The sequence below is a fragment of the Uloborus diversus genome, chromosome 8 (assembly GCF_026930045.1).
Source record: "Uloborus diversus isolate 005 chromosome 8, Udiv.v.3.1, whole genome shotgun sequence".
NCBI classification, from domain to species: Eukaryota; Metazoa; Arthropoda; class Arachnida; order Araneae; family Uloboridae; genus Uloborus; species Uloborus diversus.
In genome coordinates this window covers 123510518-123534805 of record NC_072738.1, presented here as the reverse complement: position 1 = coordinate 123534805, position 24288 = coordinate 123510518, and the positions used below count along the sequence as shown (strand labels likewise).

Sequence of the window (24288 nt, the reverse complement as noted above, 5' to 3'; positions counted from 1 at the left end):
TCATCTTCTTTCGATAACAATTTGTAATGTCACATTGAATTTTCTAGCATTAATTGTTATTCTTGTCAGGCCACAATTATTATTTAGTTTTATCAAGAATTGATAAATATCGAATTCAACATCGTGGAAATAGCTGCTTAGAACTACGAACTACGTAGTTTGCATGAATCTTTGACGTTTAGTAATGCTTCTTGAATTCTCATTTCTTTCTACGTGGGCCAGAATATCCACAAGACTTTGAAAATTAATTTTAAAAGAATAAAGCGAAAAAATCATACATAATAACAAAAATCACAACACTTTTAGCATTTTCTTCGTTACCATGTGCGTTTGTTGTAGTTTTCAATTCCGCCATTAGACAGTGACTTCAGTGCCCCCTATAGTTCGTTGGAGTTGCGAATGGGAAGGATTTCGGCGATTGCCATGTGCAGTTTAATTTTCAAAAAAAAAAACATACAAGATAAAAGTTTTCGACATTTCTATCCGAAAGATATGAAATGCTAAAAGTTTTTTGGTTTATGAAAAAGTTTTGATTTTTACTGCGCTTTTCTCTGTGGCTAAATTCTGAATGTTGCCTAAAACCTCTAAAACAAAACTATGCGGCATTCATATTTCTGGTATGGCAACCACACGTTACAAAGCCAAAACAAAGTTTTTTAATTTTTTGTGATTTTGTGATTCAATGCTCAATTGTTTTAAGTCATAATTGTCTATGTTAATATAAACTATGGCTTTTTCTAGTCAGTTACCAGAGAATGCTGTTAAATATAAGTTATTTCCTCTTTTGGAACGTAAAAGCAGCAATAAAAGTTTTTCAAATTCAACCAGTTGTGAGATTGTAGCAGAGACATATATATCTAAGCTTAGTGGATTTTTAGACCGTTATATTTGGCAAAATGAGTCTTTTAATCTACGAGTCGTTGATTGTACAACTGGTAATTCTCTTTTGTGTCTTCTTTTTTTTTAACTTCGAAATTAATAATAATTTACTGTTCGAAGTGAATGTCCTAAATGTAAGATTTGTGTTATTTTTGTTTAGATTCTGATCCTTATTTGGAAGGTATGACATGTTTTGAAGAAAATATCGATGATGAGTGGTTTATTGTATATCTTCTTTATTTTTTGACTCAGAGTGACAAAGATTTAGTTGTTCAGTAAGTAATTTCTCCACTTTGTCCATTGTCCTCTATTTATGTATGCCACTTAATTTTTCTATAATACATTGGTTGTTCTGTTAAAAATACAAATACAAATGTGACGACCAGCAATAGGCTCTGGGCCCAGCTAGACTGGTCCTAGTCAATTTTTAATCCCCAGTGAAGATCAGTGGCCCTCTTAAAACTATCTACTCCCGTGCTCATTACCACCTGTTCCAGTAAGTTGTTCCAAGGTTCCACTACCCTTCTAAAATAATAATTTTTCCTAATATCCATGTTAGCCTGAGATTTAAATAGCTTAAAACAATGACTCCTTGTCCTGTTTTCAGTGCTAAACTTCAGCCCTGTAACATCTTTCATTTTAATAAATTTAAACAAGTGAACCATGTCCCCTCGGTCTCTTCTTTGCTCAAGACTACATTTTTAACCTTTTAAGCCTGGAATCATAGTCCAAAAAGAAAGAAAAAAGAGGTGCGCACCAAATGAGCCTTCTTAATTACTTTTAATGGGATGAATAGCTGTAGTTGATTTGTTGGCTAGGAGTAGGACCGGCTTAGCTCAGCCCAGAGAGGTCCGAGAACTAGTGGGGTCCTCCAAGGGTGGATCCAACTTCTGGTTTAAGGGGGGGGGGGGATTACAATTAAAATATGCTGCAAAGATTTAAAAAAAAAAAAATAATTTGAATTTTGACATCTTGAATTCAAATTATGTGTTTCGCAATCACGAGTGTGTGGATGTAGGCATGTGTGTTTGTGTGTGGGGGTATGTGTTTGTGTGTAGGGGTTATGTATATGTGTGTGTAGGCATGTGTGTTTGTGTCTGTGTGCTGGCATAAGTGTGTGGGTTTTTGCGTGTATGAATGTGTGTAGGAGGTGTATGTGTGTATAGGCATATGTGTTTGTATCTGGGTAGTTGTGTGTATGTGTGTGTAGGCATATGTGTTTGTATCTGGGTAGTTGTGTGTATGTGTGAATGTCTGTATGTATGCATGTGTGTATGTGTGTAGGTGAATGTGTGTATGTGTGTGTAGTTGTGTATGTATGCGCGTGCGTGTAGGACATGGATGCAACCTGGAGACGGCTTTCGCTAGAGGTGCAGCATCGTGAGGAGTCCGTCGACGGTGATAGTGCGGAGGGTGGCGGTGGGAAAAATCAAAAGACGCTAAAAACAGTCAAGTAAGAACAATAAGCAATCGTGATTGCTCAAAAAAAAAAAAAAAAAAATCAGATGAGGCAATGTGGTAATTCTGAAAATTTAAAGATTATCAAGACATTGAAATTTATGAATTTGTTTTCAAAAGGTTTTGAATTCTAATTTTTTTATAGAGTGCAAGACAGTGATGGTGAATTTTTATTAATTGAAGCTGCTGAGTGTCTACCCAAGTGGATCAATCCTGATACAAGTACCAATAGAGTAAGTTTTGCTGGAAAGGTTTTTTCCCATATTTTTTCTCACAATGTTATTTTTTCCTCCCTCTTCTCTTGGATTTCAATATATTTTATGTTATAATTTGAATACTGAAAATGTATTAAAATTGAAGAGCTATATATTGTTTTGACATAATTTAAAAATTTTAGTTAAATGTGTGCATAATTTAAGTTTTTTTTTTTTAAAGTAAATCGAGGTAAGGAAGAATGAAAAGCAAAATTATTGTTTTTCAGAGGAACTACCTTTTTTAGCAGAAGCATTTGTTATAAAGCATTACATATACTCTCTAACTAAGAACACTTTGTGTTCTTATTTATCTGTAATGCTGTTGAACATTTGTGTATAATGCTTTACTCCCCTTACTTTTAGAAAAAGGGGAAAATTTTAAAACTCATTTGGGGAAAAAAAATCAAAGATTAAAATAATGAACGTGTTTATGGTTGGGGGAAAATGTAATGTTCACTCTTGCGTTTAAGAGTTTGGTTTTTACAATTGTGATTTTTGTAAAGGGTTTATCTCTTCATCAATATGACTCTCATAGTTGTGCACACTGCGCATAGCTTCTGTAATGTGGGTACTACTATACCAGGGAACCTTGAGGTTTAGATAACCATCGGAAGAAGGAGCAGGGCAAAAAAAAAAAAAATAATAAAATAGATGTATAAAATTGATGGCTCTTGAATTTTTTCTAAAGCATCTTAAATATTGAAAGACAATTGCAGTTTTTCAGCTCCTCTAGGGCGTGACATCACTTATTGACATGTAAGAAAAGTTGAAATGTTGCCCCTCTCCTTGCAGATTCGCTGGCACCTCGCCTTTGATGCTCAAAACTAGCTGCACGTAGCTAGACACTGTGCATTAAGGGGGGAAGTAAAAAACACCTATAGTGCAGCAGAAACGATTCCCTTACCCAAACAAAGTCAAATGATTGATGAATGATTTTATTTAGGGATCCATGTTGAATTTGAAATCTTATTTCACACGAAAAATTGCATTTCGTGATAGAAATTTTTATCCCTTTGCATCTTGTAAATATTTTAATATTTTTGATAATCGGTAGTTACGTTGACACCAAAACTTGTTTTGTAATTGTACATCTCAGGGACCTGCCCCTCGTGGTGTAGATTTCGATCTTTTCGCGTCTTGTACCTATTTTGATGTTTTTGACAAGTGAGAAAGTTGTTTTGACATATGCTACTAAGGATTAGATTGTTTTATATTTTAATTTTAAAGCCGAACTTTAAAACTGAAACTTTTAACCTTTTGAAGCCGAACTTTAAATTTTTTTTTTGCGGGGATTTACTCTCGTGGCTTGGTGTTTTAATCCTATTGCATCGTGTAAATATTTCAATATTTTTGGCAATTGGAAGTTATTTTATGACAGGCTACCTTAGATATGCTTATTTTATGTTTAATTTTAATGAATAGATTTAGTTTTAGACCCCCATGCTTCCTTTGTAATCGTACTTCGCGGGAAATTGCATTACGTGCTTGAGATTTCAATCCTATTGCATCTTGTCAATATTTTAATATTTTTGACAATCCAAAGTTGTTTTGGCATTAGCTGCTCTAAATTAGCTTATTTTAAGTTTCATTTTAATAAATACTTGATACCTTTATTTTCGGGAGGCATGCCGACATTGCACATAGGATTCGCGAAAAATTACTTCCAGTGTTTGAAACTTCAATCCTTTTGTACCTTTCAAATGTTTCAAAGTTTTTGACAGTTGACAACTAGATTTTAATAACTAAAGATGAATAAATTCTGTCAGTATATTAATTTATTATTGCAAGTTTTATTTTAATTATTTTTAGCTTATAGTAATACTATCATTGGTAATACCACGCATCAGAAGTGAAAACTTTTGCAAAAGGCTAACTTAAAAGTTTAAAATTTTATCCCACTGTGTTTCTTTCTTTTTTTATTTGCCTTTTCAGATTTTTTAGACAGTTGCAAAAACATCTCAAAACTTGGAAACAAAGGATATTTTATAGCATGTTGCAGTGTCAGTATACTGAAAAATGCTGTGCATTCACCAACTGAGTCACCTCAAATAATGCAAAAATTACTGGATATAATGCTTTTCATTAGCTCTAGTAATGCTGAATCGGAGAGAGTGTGGAGTTCTAGGAAAGATATCATAGGCATGAAGAGCATGTCTTTAAAACGACACACTTAAAGCAAGGCTGAGAATCAAATTTAATGGCCAAAAAATAGCAAACAAGGATTTCAGTAAGGATTTAAACTCATAGTGGCATGTATCCATTAAAACCAGTCGCTCTAGGCATCAAATTTTGCAGAAATATGTTAAATTGTTCAAAATGTACTAATTCTTATTTTTTTTTTGTTTTGATTACTTGAGTAAATGCTTTTTAATAGTAATGCTGTATAAAATCTAATAAATCTATGCTTTAAAAATATTCAGAAGTAACTATCAAAGAAAATAGCTTATTTTGTTGCATTTGACAAAATATATTAATATCCCTAGTGAAATGTTCCTGCTATTAGAACTTTCAATCGTTTATTCTTTTTGAGCATAAACTAATTCTGTAAATGTATCATACAGTTTTTTACACTTTGACTAATTTTTTTGACTTAAAATATGCATTACACATTCGAGTGCCAATTTCTGCTTCAAAAATAATATTTATAAAGTACAATTATTTCTCCATCCGAAATATGTAATGTGACAATGGTGTTATGCATGTATATATTATTGTTGGGAATTCCAAATAATATTATCAATTATTTGCGTTTATTTTGATACAGTTGGCTTTAATCAAATCCCTTTTTTTTTATCTTGCAAAGTCACAAATGCTAATTTCAATTATTGTAACGTATTTCTCGATCTTAGACACGTGCGTGCCTTACGTCATGAAATGACAAAGTTCTTTTTTCATTTGATTGGTCGGTATTCTAACATCGGGAAATGCGCATCTCCAATGCATGTCTTGAAATCCATGCAAATGCCTCTGGCTGCCTATATATGTTGCTCTTCTCTCGTTAAAGGTGCCGTATTTTTAATTTCTAGGTCAGCTGAGTCGGCTATTAGCCATCATGCTCTCGATTAGGCATTTTAAAATTGTAAGCTTAGTCAACAAACCTTAAGTTTAAATTAATGGAAACTCGATTAGATAAATAACTCTTCATTAGTCATATTACAAATTTAACAGTAATGGTTTTGCATGTTTACTAAATTATCTATGCTTCGAGAGAACTTATTTTCCAATTTCATATTTCGTATGTAAATAGTGATGCTGAAAGGATGAAAGTACATTCACGAACTAATGTTTAGTAGCCAATAACATACCTGAAACTTAAGCATCACGATTCCTTTCCAAATATTTTTGTGTTGAGAGCAAGAAATTCGCTTTATCTGTAGAATTTGTTGCCCCTAAAAAACTCCTGTTATAGCCATTTCGCGTCTCGTTGTAGTGGGAGTGGAATGTACATTCATTTTTAAAAAACATGCTCTAATTTTTACACAATTATACAGAAAATCTATAAATCAGATGCTGCCCATACATTTTTTGTAGTCAGTCTTATACTGGACAGGGTTGGTAGAAAAACTGTTTTTTTTTTGGTTACAAGGAGGGGTCTGGGGGGTGAAAATTGTATCAGAATTTAAGTATGAAAAATTTCTAATCACCTTTTGCTGAAAATTTCAATTTAAGCTTCCTGAAAAGCTGAAAAAATTCATTTTTTCAATTTTTCCGAAGTGAAAATAAATTTCTTCAGAAAAAATGTTTTTTTTTCCGAAATTTTCAGTTTTTTTTCCGACTGTTTTCATCTCTAGGCAGGTAGTTAGTCAATTGTTGTAATCATTTATAACTTCATAGTTGATTGGCAATTGTACCAAAGCACAATTAGTTAAGCTTACCCACTTTGAGGTTCCTGGCAGGGAAAAGCAGGTTTTTCAAATGTTTGTAAAGTTTGATAATATATAAATAATGGGTTTGAAATAATACAAATATCATTTTTTAGTTTGAAGTTCAAGAACCCTGCTAGGAAATAAAACCAAAATTGTTGCAATAAAAATCCAAAAAATACAATTTTCGAGCGTTTTTTGAAAACCTACTCGCTTTGGGCCACCTTCCCTCATTCAGCTTAAAGGGAAGTCCTGAGTAACTCTCTTGATACCATTCCCCCTCTCAAGGTCAATCCAAACCAGGATGTCGGAGAAAACCCATAACACTATCAACATTGTAAAAGTATTGCTGTATGTTTCACAGGAAAGTGGCAAACATAGTAAAGGGAAAAAAATAAATAATTGCCTCTTACACCACCGAGAGAAATGTTGTTCAAACTACAAAAGGGGCCCCATACCTGAAAAAGCTTAGGGCCTCATTAAGTCTAAATCCAGCCCTGTACACGATGCTATTTTGAAAACGTGACACCATTTTGAAAACACTTTGGATCATCAGAAATGTATATTTTACTAAATCGAGTAAGAGATTTGTCTGTTTTTACGTTTGCAAATTTTGTAACATGCAGTTTTCAAAATTACGATTTTTGTAACAAATTTGTGGCCGTGATTGTGATTTTTGTAACAAGAATATTAAGATTTTTGCTTCTTTTACTGTAACCTTATTACATTCAGAACATGATGAAATTTCAAGCGATAAATTATACAGGTTTAGCTAACTTAAGGTGCAAAATCCTTTCTTTCAAAATTTTTTCTTTTCTGTACTCTGAAATTAATACTACTATAAACAGTTATTTTGGCTAATTTTTCAAAAAAATCTTGATTATAATCCCCTCCACCCCCATCCAAAATTAACAAGTTCTGTTTTGAAAATAGGGGGGGATATTTTCGGGATTTTATGGTACAGTGATAGTTCAGTCATTATTAATTACAAATAACCAAGAATAAATTCTAGCAAATTTATTTCCTCATAATCATAGATATCTATTATAAATAAAAAAGTAAAATTAAAATCATGCATTCTTAAACATGTATAATAAGTATTTTAATCAGTCATAAGTATTTTACTGTATCTACAAATTAATAATAAGTCTGATGTACATTTTACAACTTTAAAAATCAAAAGATCAATGCTTATTTTATTTAAAGATTTTTTAGAAAATTACAAATTGTGTAATTTATTCACCTAATGTACAGTGACAACAATTATAGAAACAGAACTAGTAGGTTTTTGGAAAATCATTATGTTTTCCATTGCAGACATTATTTCTCTAGGTTTAATGCATTTAGGAAAACAGTTTTTTTATCAAAGAAAAACAAATCATTTTAATTAAAAATCTCAGTACAAACTTAAATGAAAATACTCTTTTAACATATTTTAATAATAAAGACTCATAAAAATTAATGTTTACTGATTCTTGCACCATTCATACATGAGACTTTTTTTATTATACTGGGATAAAAAAATGTTTGAGAGGTGAAAATTTGGCATTATTTTTTCCTTATAAGAGCACAGGGTTACTTGAATGTTTTCATAGTTTTTTGCATTTTCTTTCTTGCTCTGACTGCATCGTCTATCGGGGATGCAAAAAGTGTGCAGGTATAAGCGCAATTTTATGCCTACTCTAATTGTTCTTGGACTTCTTTAGTTATTTTTTTTTCTCTTGTCATTTAAATATTCTAGTGTTCTATGCATCGCTTCAATAGTACATAGTCTATCTCAATAAATCTTAAGTAATTAAGCAAATTAGGTAGTACAGAAAGTTTTGGTTTAAATATGCTTTTTGGACTATTTTGAAATGCAAAAGACTGAAAAATAATGATAATTAAATTATAAAAGAGCTACTTCCATGTAATAGAAAAACTTAATTGGTCTGCCTTGTATATTTATGTACATAATAGGAAAGCTGAGTAAATTTAAACAAAAATGGAATAAAAACTATTTTGCAAATTTGCATTACTTTAAAAAATATAAGTTTCAAAATTTATTTAATCTGTAATTTATTTAATCTCTATAAAGCTTTGCCAGTTACTTGGCATCAATTAAATTTTACTCTTTGCAATAATATGTAAAGTTTATGAAATCATTTGGGAGAAAACAATGAAATTTTTCAAAAAAAAAAAAAAAAAAAAACATTTTTGAAAAAAAAGAAAAAAAAAAAGGTTTAAACCATGGTTCAAACCAACGTGGTTTAAACCAAACAATCCTGATATTGAAAGTCAATGAATTAACATTGGTATAAGATAAATTAAATTAGAAAATATTTTTGTAAGAATTTATTTTGAAATGTTTACTTTCTTTGGCTGCTTTATTCCCCCTCCCCCAGCCCCCCCCCCCAGAAAATATGTTGCTTTTATTGAAAAAATTTGTAAGATTTTAAAAAATGTTAGCATTTTTAAAAATTTTCTTTTCATCCCTTAAAATTGAAATATTAAGAAAAGATTGACAATAAATAAATAAATACTGACACCAGTGCTTGTGACTAGAATTTAGTTACTAATTAAGTCTTTATGCTTCATCCCATGTCATTAAGAGTTTCATTATTCATTTTTAGATATTTATATACAGAGGGGAACTTCATATTATACCTATGGCACAAAACCCTGGTCAAATTACCCCAATTCCCAGCGGTGTTCCCAGCATAAGCAATGCAGTGGATGCTGTGCGTAGATATTCATCAGTTACTCGAGCCTCAGATTCGACTCAAAAGAAGCTATACAACGAAGAATTAAAGAGTAAATATTTTAATTATCTCTCTGATTACTAAATTATTTTTATTATTGACAGGGATAATAAAATTGCTTATATTGACTGAAAATTTCTAAACAAAGCTTTATTTTGCACTTTTCGGTTAGCGGGGCTCAAGCGAAAACCGCCAAATGATTACGCCCAATGCCAAGGGATGATTTGCCAAATTGATGTAGAAATCCACCAATTTTCTGACAACCTTTGTTTGGGCGTCTTCGCTTGGAGTTGAACGTAATAATTTGGGGATTTTTGCTTGTGTAGCCGCCTAACGGAAAAGAACCCTTTTTTTGAGTAATGTGGAAACTAAAAATTATTTCAGATGAAAAATATTTGTAATTAAGAAAACAAAAATTTTTATAATTCCTTTGTTTGCATTTTAAAATTCTATTCAAAATATACTTCAATACATAATTACTTTGGTTATTTAAATATTTGTCAAGGTTTGATATAAGTGTTTTGATGCCTTCTTCATTGAAATCCTGTCCAATACTTGATAATCTTCCTTTGTATTGTGAAACACTAAAATGATTGTGACAATCACTTAAAAACTGATAGCCAGGTAAACTTTTAAAAGGCATTAGACTCCTGAATAGCAATGCAAGACTGCATGCAGTAAAGCAAATGTGTGGACGCTTGAAAACGTTTAAGTGGGAAGTGTGGGATCACAATCTTTACTGCTAAAACCTTTCACTTGTGATTTTAATGCTTTTGGTCCATAGAAAGAAGATTTTTCAAATTAACAATACCACTCTGATGAAGGAAATAAAACTGCATCTCAAAGATGGTTATCAGGCATTGGATGGGGTTTCTTAGCAGAAGGCATCGAGAAACTTGTACCATGCCTCGACTAATTCCTAAGTAATGGAGTTAATTGTGTTGAAAGGTGGATTATGAATAGAACATAAAGATACAAATAAAGCTATTGCAAAATTTTTATACCGATGTTTTCTTAAGCTAACTTTATGACTGATTACCTGCATAGACATATCTAACTCTTGATTCAACAGATAAATATCTGCAAATTTTCATGGACCAATTTATGCTACTGCTTATTAAATTACAACTAATTGTTATGTTATTACACAAGTTGAGAAATGATTGTTTTGCTGAAAATGAATGGTGCTTAAACAAATCTGTTAAGTGGCTGAAGTAATACAATTTATAGCTTTTTGTCAAAAAGGGCAATTGTCTATAAGAGACTTGTTGATTTAGAAAAAAAGATGACTACTTAATTTGGAGTAGAGGAGTCTGGAGTCGACGGTTTAAAATTTGTAAGAGCTGGATTTGAAGTCAATCATTTTCTCTCAAAAGTCGGCAACTCTGCTAGTGCTTGCAGAGTGGAGCCGGACTGATTTTGGGGTAAAAAGAGTTTGATCAAAGGCTCTAAAGTTCCTGGGGTTGGAGTTGGTCCTTTTCGCTCTAACTCAGCAGCCCTGCTTTCTAGGAGTTAATTTTAGAAGATAGAACAATTCGTTAGTCTTTAAAAGAAGATGAAGTGCATTAAATTCTAATGTATTGTTAGTTTTATAAAATATGTGCAGAAAAAGTAAGAAGTTTAAATTGATTAGTGAAAGAAATAATTATCTGAATGCATATAATGAAATTTAATTCAATTACACTTTCTTTCAAAACTAATGTTTGCAATTATATTTTTAGATATCCCTTCAAAATTGATACAAATAAACATAGAGCTCATTGTTACCTGCCTTGTTCTGTTGCTGGTATTTTGATGGAAGATCCTAAGTTAATTCCACATGCAGTCAAGGCTTTTTACCTTAGGGATCCTTTAGATTTAAAGGTGTGATATAGTTCAATTTTGAAAAAAAATATTTATTTTTCTTAATTATTGTAATCTGCTCTTAATCTTTTACTTATTTTTTTTTTCTTCTATTTTCAGGCTTGTAGAGCAATGAAGTTTTTTGCTCCTGAAACTAGAGTTATGACAGAAGTGAGTGGTACACCTATGTATGTTTATTATTTATTTATAGTATTTTTTGTGTGAGTAAAATAAATTGCTCAGCCTTTCATCCCTTCAGTGGATCAATAATATGAGTACCAAGTGTACTTGGTAGCTAAACAGTGGGGACAGGGGCGTGAACAGAAATTTTGGGGCTCATCACAAATGACTTTTAAGGACTTCTCCTTATTTCTTTCCCTTAGGTCTCCACATTTCTTTTACAATCACTGGTTACATTTTAACAATCTCTGATCCCCCTTCAGGTTCAGGCCCGGGCCAAGAAGTGTCCCTTATCCACCTCCAGTGCATGCCCCTGACTGGGGGTTCTGGGTTCGTGTGACCACTTAACTGGAACATCTGTCTTTATGCACCTGAGCCTTTGGTCACAAGAACTGACGTAGGAACAGTTGGTCCTGACCCCCCCCCCCTTTTTCCCATGTGCTTTCGCACCACTCATTTTAGTTTAATTACATTTATTGCTCTGGAGGTCAAATTATTTCAGCTCCTTTTATGAAAAATAATACTGCTAATATAAACCATTGATCATATTTAATGCATCTTCTCTGATAATATTGTAACTGAATTGGGGCCCTTATCTGAAAGTCACATAAGAGTGAATGTTGTTGGGGGGGGGGGGGGGTCAAAAATGTTCAACAAAAAGTCACTTGTTATTATAATTTTTGAAGCATATTGCGCATTAATAAACATATGGCAGTAAGGGGGGGAGGGGCAATGCAGCAAAATTTAAAAAAAATATGGAAGAAGACATGGGAGAGAGTAGGCGGTATTATTGGCTTTTTTTTTTTGAATTTTTTCCTTTTGAGCACTAACTTTACTGAATTACAAAGAGTTGAAGTTACTTTATCAAAATGTGAGCAAATATTTTCTCAGATAGTTTTAATTTATTATTATAATTTATCATTGTAATAATGTACAAATTTAAGAATCTATAAGTTTTGTTGGTTCAGAAAAAAAAAATGTGCGGTTTTCATAAATGTTGCAATTGCAAAAGATACCAATGACATTAAGGACCTTTAATTGGCCTTCAAGTTGGACATGAAAAAGTAATATGTTCCACTAATCACTTTTCATGAGCTCTGAGGGTCAGGAGGGCACAAATAACTATTTGTAAGGGAAGAGCAGACCTAAGAGTATTTTTAATATATTGAAATACATGCCAAACTGACACTGGGTTTGGTATCTTATTTTAGATGCAATATCAAGAGACAATTTTTTTAAACGCTATTCAGGCTACATTTGCTAGTAAGACAAGGAAAAGGATTTGGTTTGCGGACACTCCCCTGGAAGTTTGAAGCCTTAAAAACAAATTTGGGACTGTCCCCAGAAAAAGTTTAAGAAATGCGTGATGACGTTGGGGGTTCTCAAATTGAAAGAAGATTTGAGAGTTCTCAAATTTTTGACAATAAGACTTTAAAAATGCCACTACAAATTTTCTTTGGGTGAGGTTAGAGAAGGAAATGGAAATTTAGGAGTTTTTCCTTCTTAAAACACGTTCTAAAGTTCTCTTTGGTAGCGTTAGACAAGGAAACGAGGTTCTCCAGGGAAAACTGTTTGCAATCGAAGTCCAAGAAATATGATTTTCTATTTTGTTTGGTACAATGGCATAAGAGGCGGGTAAGCAGCTGCTGTCCCCTCCCGTGAATTTTTGAAATCAAAATTCGGAAAATGCAGTTTTTAGTGACTTTTAGTGATATTAGGGAGGATAGCAGTAATCGGAGACCCTGACCCAAAAAATTTCCAAAATTAAAGACCTAAAAATGCAAATTTGAACTCTTTTTGGTTTTGTCAAAGTTGTAAAAACCCTCTTTTGGATCACCAGTAAGTGTCTTTGTTGCAGTACTTAAACTTGCTGCTCTTAGTCAGAAGTTGCTGTCGCAGCATGATCTAACTCTCAGGATCATTCTGAAGTCGAAAAATGAATGGGAAGTTTTTGATGTTAGCCTTCTTTTTTATGTCACATGTGTTTTAAATGCTGGGACATCTCCCCCAGAAAGTTTAGGGATTTGTAGTCTTCAAAAAACAATTATGACGATATTTGGTTATGTTAGAGGGAGAAGAGGTTTAAGGTTGCTCTCCCATCCATTTTTCGAAACTGCAGTTGTTGCATCGCTAATTGTGTCAATAAAATAGATTCGGGAGCCCGCCAACGAAATTTTTTAAATTGTAGCTCTAAAAATGCAGTTTTGAAAAGATTTTTGGGGATGTTAAGGGGAGGAGAGATTCAAGGGCCTAACCCCAGAAATTTCCTTAATTTGTAATTTAAAAAATGCATTTTAGGCAATTTTTGGTAATGTAGGGAAGGGGGCGGTTCAAAGGCGCTCCTCCCATCCCTTTTTGAAATTAAATTTTTTTTAAATGCAAATGTTGATTATGACCTATTATGCTGTGTGTGGGGGGGGGGGGGGGGAGAGAAAACCTCCTGAATTTTTTTGAAATTATAGTTACAAAAACAGTTTTAGACAATCTTTGGTAATATTTGAGAAAAGAAAGATTTGGGGCCAATCTTTAGGAATTTTTTGAAATTGAAATTTTCAAAATATGGTTGTAATACCATCTTGGTTAAGGTTAAGGGGACCGACAATTTTTTCCCAAATGAAGCTCCAAAAACGTAATTTTGGTTGACTTTCAATGATTTTAGGGGGAAGGTTAGTTTTTGAAAGCTCCTCTCCAGAAAATTTTCAAAATTAAAGCCCTGAAAATTCAATTGAAAACAATCTTTAATGATGTTCTAGAGAACTGATGTAAGAGAAGGGGGAGGGGGGGGGGTGAAGAGACATTCCCCCGAAACATTTTTGAAGTTAACCTTTAAAAAGGTAAGTTTTAGAAGATCTTCTGTAATTTTAGTGGGAGAAAAGGTTTGGGAGCCACTTTTTGGTAATTTTTGGGGGCGCTCCCTTAGAAATGTTTTTAGGAATTGAAGCCCTAAAAATGAAAATTTAAACGATCTTCGTTAAAGTTCGAAAAACGAAATTTTTGGCAATTTTTTTTTTTTATATCATGTGAAACTTTGAAAATTTCAGGGGGGAGAGAGGGGGGTTCTCCCCCCCTCTCCACTGGCTACGGCCTTGGAAACATATCAAAAATATGTCACAGAGACTCCTGTAAAACATCACAATTCTCACTTTATGAATGTGACCATTGTGACTAGCAGTAACAACCCAGTAATTTTACTTTGACATGCTATATTATCAATGAGAGTTTAAAGTTACTTCTTAAGTAGAACAAACTAATTTATGCATAACTTCAAATGCATGAAAAAAATTCTTAAGTTTAAAAATTAATTCTAATTTTTTTACTCCCTCCATAGGTAGTATTCACACGATGTCTCTATGCACAGTTGTCAAGTCAGAAGTATGAACCTGATGTTAGAACTGGGTGGAACCTCCCCGGTGTAAATAATCCTTTACGAAAAGCACATGAGCTTGGCATGAAATTGGTAATCAGTTGGGTTCATTTGTTTCAGTTTAACAATTTTCTCTGCATTGTTTGTGATATAAGATGTCTTAATATTTCAATGTGAATTAGTAACTTGGAAAAGATCTAACCTTCTCAGTTTCCCAAGCCAAGAATAAACTTGAAATTCTTCAAGATACTAATGATAAATCTTTACATGCACTTAAAATATTTTACTTCACTAATGATCACAAGAAAAAGCAAATGTGTAAACAAATAAAATGAATGTATGTATTGCCAAAACACATTCTGGTGAAATCAGGGGGATTTCTCCCACTATGCATTCTATGTATCTCTTAGCATATTTTTATTGCATACACTAGGTATGTATATAATATACTGTTAAGCATGGATTATCAGAAACAATTGAGAACTGTTAGTGTTCAAATCGATATTTATGGAGAGAAAAAAATTGTTAGTGTCATATGAGTATCATTAAACAAAGAACCATGTATATTGAAAACAAAACTATGTATTTTATAAATGTTAAAATCATTGCAATGTACAAAATTGCAAAAAAATATTGAACAAACATGTTTTTGAGTTTATTCTTATTAAACTCTTCCTGAAGAATTGTTTTGTTTGAATATTAAGAAAAATAAATCTAACATATTTTTTAGTGCACTAAATATATATATATATATATATATATATATATATATATATATATATATATATTGTTTTTTGTTCTCAATTTTACGCATATTGTGTAATGTTCACTTCAACTTTCAGGCATGTGGTTTTGAAATACTTGCATCAAATGCTGATAAAATGATGAATGTAGAAGGGTCTGCAGAGCATGACTTCTGCAATGATGTTAGATGGAGAAGATTTGCATCAAATTTGAAAGAAAGGGGATACTTCCGGGTACGTTTTGCTACGTGAAATTTTCTCTCATTACCGTCAATTTCAATGATCATATAGTAGTTTAAGAAAGATCTTGAATAATTTTTAGGTTTACAAATTAAATAAAGTAATGTGTCACTTTGATTCATGCACCTTTTATGCAGTGGTTTGGACCTTTAAGTAGTCGCATATTGGTCTATTCCCCACCCGTTGTCATATATTTTGCTCTATCCCATCACTTCTTATATTGATAATGGGGGCTCATCTGTGTAGCTGACCTTGAGTAACTCCCCAACCCTCACAGAGTTCTGAGAATTTCTTTTGGTACTTCAATCTTGCATTGTTGCATAGTTTTTAAAAATGTATATTGGCCATTTCAGACCAATAGGGTGACAATCTAGTCAGGTTCATGACAGTTACGTTCTTTCAGCATGCACTGTAAGTATTGTTCTTCATAACATACTTTTGTGAAGTAAATAAAATTTTAAGACTTGAATTTCAGAAAATATTCGGGCAAGGGTCCTCATACTGCCTTTTTGTAATTTCCGCCTTTCTGTAATATTTATTATACATTAATACCCCAAAAACTTTTTGAAAAATGGAAAAGTTTAAAGTTTAAATATTTATCTTGTAAAACGTTCCCTCACCAGATAAAAAAACAAGCAATTAAAACTGAATTAGTTACTCATATTGATCACCTGATCAGGTACTGGCACGAATAAATAATTTGTTGATTATGAACAGAAAATGTATTTATCGAAGTAAATTACATTAAAATTAAATTTCAATCTGTACTCATTCAATGATTTCTTTCAAGAGTTTTTTTTGGTTTTAATGTACCAATTTAATACCAGCTTTCATACGTTATAAACAAAGACTTCACTTTTTTGCATCAAATTTTTGTAAGTTTCAGAGAAAATATAAATGCTCAACAACATCAAAAATCGCTTAAAATTGAAGGGCTCAGGACAGAAATATGACGAAACACAAGGAGTGACTTTTCAATCAAAAGTTTTGTTTCTCATAACTAAAAGTGAAATAAATATGATAATGGATTATGTCATTTGGAGAAAAACATATCTGGTTTTAGTTTAGTATTGCAGAATATAGAATGTATAATGCCTTTGAAAAATTCTACAAATATATTTTACAAGTTGCAAATTGGCCTGCTGAAAAATTCACATTATGTGGCATATCCCATTCTTAGCCCTTCAATTGCATTTTTACAGGTTTAATTTCGAAAAATTAGTCACCCTGATATTGCAAAATATGGCCCTACATTTGCATTTTTAAGACTTGAATTTCAGAAAATATTCGGGCAAGGGTCCTCATACCTCGTTTCTATAACTTCACGAGCAAAGGGTTCTTTAAACGACACTTACAAAAAATTTAAATGGAATAGCCCCTGAATGTTAAACATTGCTTACGTTTTTTGTACTATAGTTTTCTAAAATTTTTCAGGGAAAGGCTTCAGATCCTCCTTTCCATAAAATCTTAAAAGTGTGTCTAATATTGAATTTTTGATATTTCAATTTTAAAATTTTGCAGGGGGATGAGGAATTGATTTCAATCTATTTATTTTTTCTAAATAGATTGGGGACAGCCCTCGAACTTCATCCCTTACCCTAAAGTCTATAAACATGGCCTATAATTGTGTTTTTAAGGCTCCAATTTCTAGAAATTTCTACTGAGACTCATATACCTTTTCTTTGCTTAGCATCTGCAAAAAAAGTCGAATTTTGCGTTTTTAAAACTAAAAGTTTTAAAATTTTGACCAGACCCCCCCTCCCCCCTTTTCTATTAGATCAAAATTTTCCTTCTGTTTTCCCCCTGACTGTCCCCCTAAAACTTTTTTCTGGTTATGTTTCTGCACGCAGGGGCAGATTTCCAAGAAATTTGGTGGGAACTGGACAAAGGAGAAGGGTGCATTTTGTTTGATTCTAAACAGTTATATTCTCAGAATTTGCTTCTGCTTCAATAATAGAAATAAAGCAAATGTTTTGGAGACTGATAGAGAGGAATACTTTCGTGTGCTAGGAAAAGATGGAGAATTATTGCAGTAATTCTCTATTTTGTGTGTTTATGACTTTTTCATCTACGTTTCACAAAATGAGTGGGCCCTGCAAGTGCACCCCTTGATTTTGGGGCACCTGGGGCAATTGCCCCGCTTGCCCCACGCTTCAGACAGCCTTGTTTGTCAGCTGGTAAAAGAAGTATGGAAAGAAAATGTATTCATATGAAATGTATTAATTTCAAAGGTTCTATGTAGCGTCAAAATTGTTTGAGTGTTTTTATAAAAATTATAGAATGTCTGGAAAATTGAATAGTGGGTCAAATTTAATTTTAGAACAGGTGAAAATGATAACAAATAAATACCTTTGTGCTGAAAATTAAATGACTCAATTAACCAACGTTTTGAAACAAATTTTTGGGCTTCAAAACATTGCTTAATTGATTCATTTAGGTAACAATGATTTTGAAGAAAAGAGTGTAGTTAAAAAATATTTTTTGCTCATGGCATATCTCCTAATTATATTCCACAGATGCTGCTGTTCACCAGAATGCTGGGGGAATTAGTTATAAGAAGACATAGAAATGCAGAAAATACCAAAATTATTTCCATTTTAGCTTTGAAATCAATTTCAGTGTACCTTTTCCTTTTTTTTTTCTAATTGGAGGGGTTAACACCTTAAACCTTCCCTTCAGGTACATTACCTGTCAACTCATGTTACTCATAAAACATGAATTTTTTCCAGACTGGATACGTCTGCCATGCTAAGCGCAAAAATTGTATCTGCAACTGAGTTCAAAATGAGAATTCGCTGCATAAAGTTGTGTGCTTCAATGTATTTGATTCAGATGCAACATTTAAGAGTAAAAAAATGTATTTCCCATTGATAAATGATCACAAAACATTGTATTTAGGTGAGATATGTGACAAAGAACTACCTGTTACTCAATGTTGATAAAAAGTGCTGATACGACTTTTTTGGTAGCACCGCATATGCTGTATTGTAACTATAAAATATAACATAACATATTTTGTAATTTATTATGATTCTCAAAAAAAAAAAAAAAAAGATTTCATGTATGGTGATTAAAAAATTCTTGTCTTTTAAACTCTAGGGAGAAATTGAAGGCTCACAATTGTATAATAGACTTATGCTTCAAGCCAAAGATTTTTATTTACTGTGTTTAAAAAAGGATACAAATGGAAATGTTGATCCTGGTGCCCGAATTCGCAGCATGCTGGAAACACTAAATATTAACTATGATGAAATGAAAGCAGCAGAAAAATTATTAAAACCTCCTGATTGTAAGTGCAGAAATTATTTGAATATTTTGTTGAAATAATATTACTTTATGAGCAGTTTTTTACAATTACTCAGTATTTTGCACTTTTTGTGCATTCAAGTGCTTAAAAACATTTAAATAAATTTTAAAGTGAATGAAACTACTTTTTAAAATAATGTAACTTTATAATTGGGGCCATTCATTACTTACGTAAGGATAATTTTGACCCCCGCCCCTACCTCCATTTCAGAATATGTAAGTGTTTCAAAGCCCTCCCCCTGGGGGGTTCTTGCGTAACATTACATTTCGTCTTTAAAAATAATAAAATAGTGTTAGAAGAGGATCAATTAACCTAATTAAGGAATGGCCCCCTTATAATTGTAAAATGTTATTGTTTGATTATTGATCTGCATTAATGATTTATCTGTAATGAAGTATAATAATTTATCTCAATTATCATTTTCCTACTATCTGTTATATTCAAAAAAAAAAAAAAAAAAAAAGAAAAAAGAAACTACAAATTATTGACACTGCTATTTTAGAGTTAGTGCTCATCAATGTCAAACCACTTAAAATTACTCAAAATTAGTCTAGTTGTTATTGATGTATATTTTCTAGCAGTTATACTAATTGTACTTTACCATGAAAAAAAGTTACTTAATTTTGAGTATTTTGTATCTTTAGCACACTTCATGCATTTATATTTAGAGTTAAAATTTGCAGCTGCATTAGTGGTGCATCAAAGTGTTTTTATTTATTGCAAAGAGTTAATTTTGTACTGATTACTTTTACAAATGTATTTTTAATTTTTTATTTATTTTCAAAGCGGATAGCTGGATGGAAATTACACCGGATGCATTAGATTCTATGCTGGAACAAATGTCTCACAAAAATTATGAAGCCAATGTGGGAAAGGTTATAACAGATGGCTTAAATTCATTTGTAAATCACAGATCAGATATTGAAGGAGCTGAAATTCCCTCAAACAAGCAGAAAAATAAGAAGCAAAAGATTAATTTTGATCCTGATGCTTTTACAGATGCTGTAAATACTATTTTAGGTAATATATTAATTGTATCATCATTTTAAATTCTTTGTGATTTCAATGTTTAAGTTAATGTTCAGTAAACTAATAATTTTGAATATTTTAAAAAGTTTTTGCCGAGTACAATGCAACATAAAATGAGTAAATAATCATGAGAAAAAACATAAGTTTCAACTTGAAGAGATTTTCACTTTAAAACTTAAATATTATGAAATTATCTATACGTTAAATATAGCAGACTATATATTATAATAAAAGGTAAAGAAATGTCAAGTACAAAATGTTTTGAACATTAATTTTAATAGTACAGTAGAGCGCCGATTATCCGAACTCCAATTAACCGAACTTCCAATTATCCGAACCGTGTTTTTCGCCTTTTAAAATTTTTTAACCGAACTTCCACTTATCCGAACGGTGTTTTTCGCCTTTTAAAATTTTTTTCCGAACTTTATGCGAACGGCATATTTTTCATCCAAAACCTAATTTTTTTTTCTGTCCCTTCCAACCAAGCTTTCAATTACGTACGTACTCTTTTTTTTCACCCTGTTATCTATCTTTTTTCTTTTCTAAAGAGAAAGAGGGCAGAGTACTCCTACTTCTTGATAATGCACCTTCACATCCGTGTGCAGATACCCTTGAACGGGGAAAATGGGAAGTTCCGAATAAAGTTTTTGCCACCTAATGTTACATCACTGATACAACCCATGGATCAGAGTGTAATAGGGACATTTAAGCGCTTTTATAGAAAGCAAATGTTGAGAAAGATGCTTCTATCAGAAGACACTGAAGAGCCTGATTCCCAGAATGCCAAAAACATTAAAAGATTGTTGCATTATGGCTGCCGATTCCTGGAAGCTTGTAAAATCATCAACGTTAAAAAATGCCTGGAATAAAATTTTAAACAGGGAAAAAATTGATACTGGAGCAGAAGCATCTGATAAGGAAAATGAGGAGTGTAAAACTATAAAACAGATGGGAAGAATCCTAAATTATGAGGAAAAAGAAATTAATGAGTGGCTAAATTGTGACATGCAAGACCCTGGATATCAGATTTTAAATGACAATGAGATTGTGGCTGAGATTGAAGGCGAAAATGAAGAAAATGAAATTGAAAATGAATGCTCTGAAAATGACCCAGGTCCATCACATAGCGAAGCCTTTGAATGCTTGGAAAAAGCTATGAAATGGCTTGAAAGGCAGAAAGACGCTGATCCTATTCAAGCAATGCATTTAAGAAGCATTAGAGATATGGCAGCATTGAAAAGAATGTCTTCTTTGAAGCAAGAAAAAATCAAAAGCTTTTTTACTTAAATTATAATCTTTTTTAAAAAAAGACAAAAAAAGTTTAAAAAATGAAAAAAAAGACAAAAAAAAGTTTAAAAAATGAAAAAAAGACAAAAAAAAGTTTAAAAAATGAAAAAAAGACAAAAAAAAAACATTTTTAAACACGCCAGCACTAACAGTGTTGCCAGTCCTAAGCCTGGATAAAGTGTGAAGGTTTTTGTATAGATAGGGATATCCTTTAGATTGTCTGTCCAATTATCCGAACTTTTGCTTATCCGAACTAGGGTCGGTCCCGACGTGTTCGGATAATCGGCGCTCTACTGTATTGCTGTGAAAAAAATAATAACGTTTTAAATTCATTTAGTTGAATTTTCTGAAGTAATATGGTGGTTGGATGTCGTTAAAAAAAAAAAAAATTCTTTTAAAGAAATGGTTTTGTAATCACTAAATCAAAAAGATTTGTGTAAACGCTAATTCATAAACTATGTCACAATTATTTACATCAGTTTCCAAATTAAATTTTTTACTTATCTTATTGACAAATGACGGTAATTAGATTTTAGGGTACCTGAATCAGATGATGATGGATCCAGTTCGTCAATGAGTGGATATTCGGATGAAGAAGAAGATGATGATATTGGTACTGGTGAAGAAATTAACTGTAAGTGTGTTTTGATTGAAGCGCTCACGTTTATTATTTTATGTTTAAATTTTTTTATTTATGTTTTTTAAAAGTTGTAATTGAATATTTTGATGTATTTAAGCATTTTCTGATTTATTTACTTTTATTATTATTAATTTTGTCCTTGAAGCAGATTGTCTTGCAGCAATATGTCATTAACATTTAAGATGTATCATAAGCAGTTAGATATAGTTTAAACATTTCTTTTTAATTGGATTTGATACGCAAAAATGATATAATCCAAAAATCTGCCAAAGCAAAGCATAATGAATGTCAGCTACAAAGTTCTTGTATATGGAAATAATAATTATAAGCAATCTCTTTAAGTTTTATGTAACAATTTTTTTTTTTTTAAAGGCTGCTTTATATTTCAGACCATTTTTAATTTGAATTCTGGTCTTTTAATCTTTTCAAAGTGTTTCAAAAATCAAGGTACAAATTTGGAGAATGGAATTGCATTTATAAGTCACATTCTTACTGTTGCTAGGAGTTCACATGCTACTTTTCTCATCATTGTACTCACAGTTAAACTGCATTTGTATGTGAATTGAGAATAAAATTAAAAGTGTAAATTTTTATCATGGTGCCTTATAAATTAGTTGAAGGTTGGGGGGGGGGGGGGGGGGGGGCAGCAAATCATTTTTTTAATTAACTATTTTATTTACTTTATAGCACTTTTAATGTAAAGTTGTTAATACAAAATTGCACAACAACTTCACTAATATTGGTTCATAAATTCCCTAACAAATGTTTTTTTCCCCCTTTACATTGCTTATTCAAGCCTAGAATAAACTTCGTACTCATGAATTATTAAATTATTGTATTACATATTTTAGAAAATTAAGTTGTTTTCAAAAATTAAAAAAAGAAAATTTACAGGTAAAAAAGGTGCTGGAAGTAAATATAAAAATATTCAAGACATGAAAATTTACATGGAGCAGATGGACCGTGAACTAGCTCAAACTGATGTAGGCTTAAGTTTTGACAGAGTATCCCTCCAACCATCTGAATTAAAGGTACAAAAACTATTTTAATGTGCATTATGTTTTTGTCTCACTTACAATTTTAACTTAGTTTATTTGTCGATAATATTTTTAATCTTTGAAGAACATTCAGCAAACCAGATAAATGTTCAAACATAATTATAAAATGATAGTAGTATATGATTTTTTTTTTGGCAAAATCTATGGTTATGTTTTTTTTTTTTTTTTTTTTGCTATGCTCTTTGGTTGTTAGACCTATGATTGCCCTGATCTTTTTTCCTTGGAACAAATACATTTTGAAAATAAACTATTGAAGAAAACCTTTTAAACCCTGAATTCTTAATGTATCGTAATGCATAAATCTTTTAGAAGTTATGATTTTACAAATTTCATTGTGTTAACCAGTAACAGGGGAGGTATGGTCTCTCTGACAGATCAAATGTTCACCCCTCACATGCTTATTCCAATTGAATTGTTTTTTTCCCTCCAATAGCTTCTTACTTTGAGACCTTGAACATCATCCTCTCCCATTAACATCATTTGGCATGTGCATCTGGTTGAAATTTCATCGCATTCTCAATAGGGGATCTATAAGACCTCACCTCCCCTTCAGTGTTAATTTTCGACAGTGGTAAACATGGCTCTTATGTTATTATGACGAAAATTGATTCATTTATCTGATCCGCATTATGCGGAACAGATACAAAATATTCTAGACGAGGTTGAGATTTTTTCAAAATGAATGCAAAAGTTATACAATGAATGTTCTAGGAACAATGAGAGCTGAATCATTATTGGAAATACGACATAATGTACTATTAGTTAACAATGTGTCATAATTTTTCCTTAAGATGCTATATTCAACTTTCATGTTTTGCAACTTTCTGTTTATGTTAAATGGGCATTTTAAATCTACTTCAAGACAAGATTAAGGTTCAAAAAATGAATTTTGAAACACTAAAATGCTTTTTTTATTTTGATATCTTTAGGCCAATTTTCAAAGCTTCTAACTTGTTTCTGATAAAATACGATTTGTGACAAAATATACCCCACAGCAGTTAAATTTGAACAGAAGTGTTAAAGGTTATTATTTAAATTGAGATTTTTTTTTCTTCTTTAGTGTTCAAAATCTTGCTACACATAAGATGGATATGAGAATAAAAACTAATGAAATTTAAAATTTTAGGCTTTCTGAAAACCTACATTTTATTTCATTTGCATTTATTGCATGCATTTTATTTCGTTTTAATTCTGTATTTTTAAAATATGCTTCTTAGGACTCAACTGACGGTAATGTTGCGGACATCAATGAAGAAGAGGAGGACTTTAGACCTGTTGATGTAGATTTAACAGCTCTTAAGAACATTTTGGAATCTTATTCAAGCCAGCAAGGATTACCAGGTCCTGTTAGCAATCTATTTTCTTCAATGGGTTTGCAGTTGCCTAACGATCTGGATTCTTAA

The 24288-nt window shown here is 31.8% G+C and overlaps 1 protein-coding gene across 1 annotated transcript; it reads left to right on the top strand.

Annotated features, from left to right (window-relative positions):
- Positions 1–727: 727 nt before the first annotated feature.
- On the top strand, positions 728–24288 carry LOC129228248 (protein ecdysoneless homolog). Its single transcript, XM_054862916.1, has 13 exons — positions 728–935; positions 1040–1154; positions 2483–2570; positions 9067–9237; positions 10909–11058; positions 11158–11208; positions 14546–14674; positions 15424–15558; positions 18664–18853; positions 19658–19891; positions 21717–21821; positions 22722–22858; positions 24103–24288. Exons 1-13 carry the CDS (start codon positions 728–730, stop codon positions 24286–24288), a joined length of 1899 nt encoding a protein of 632 aa, XP_054718891.1.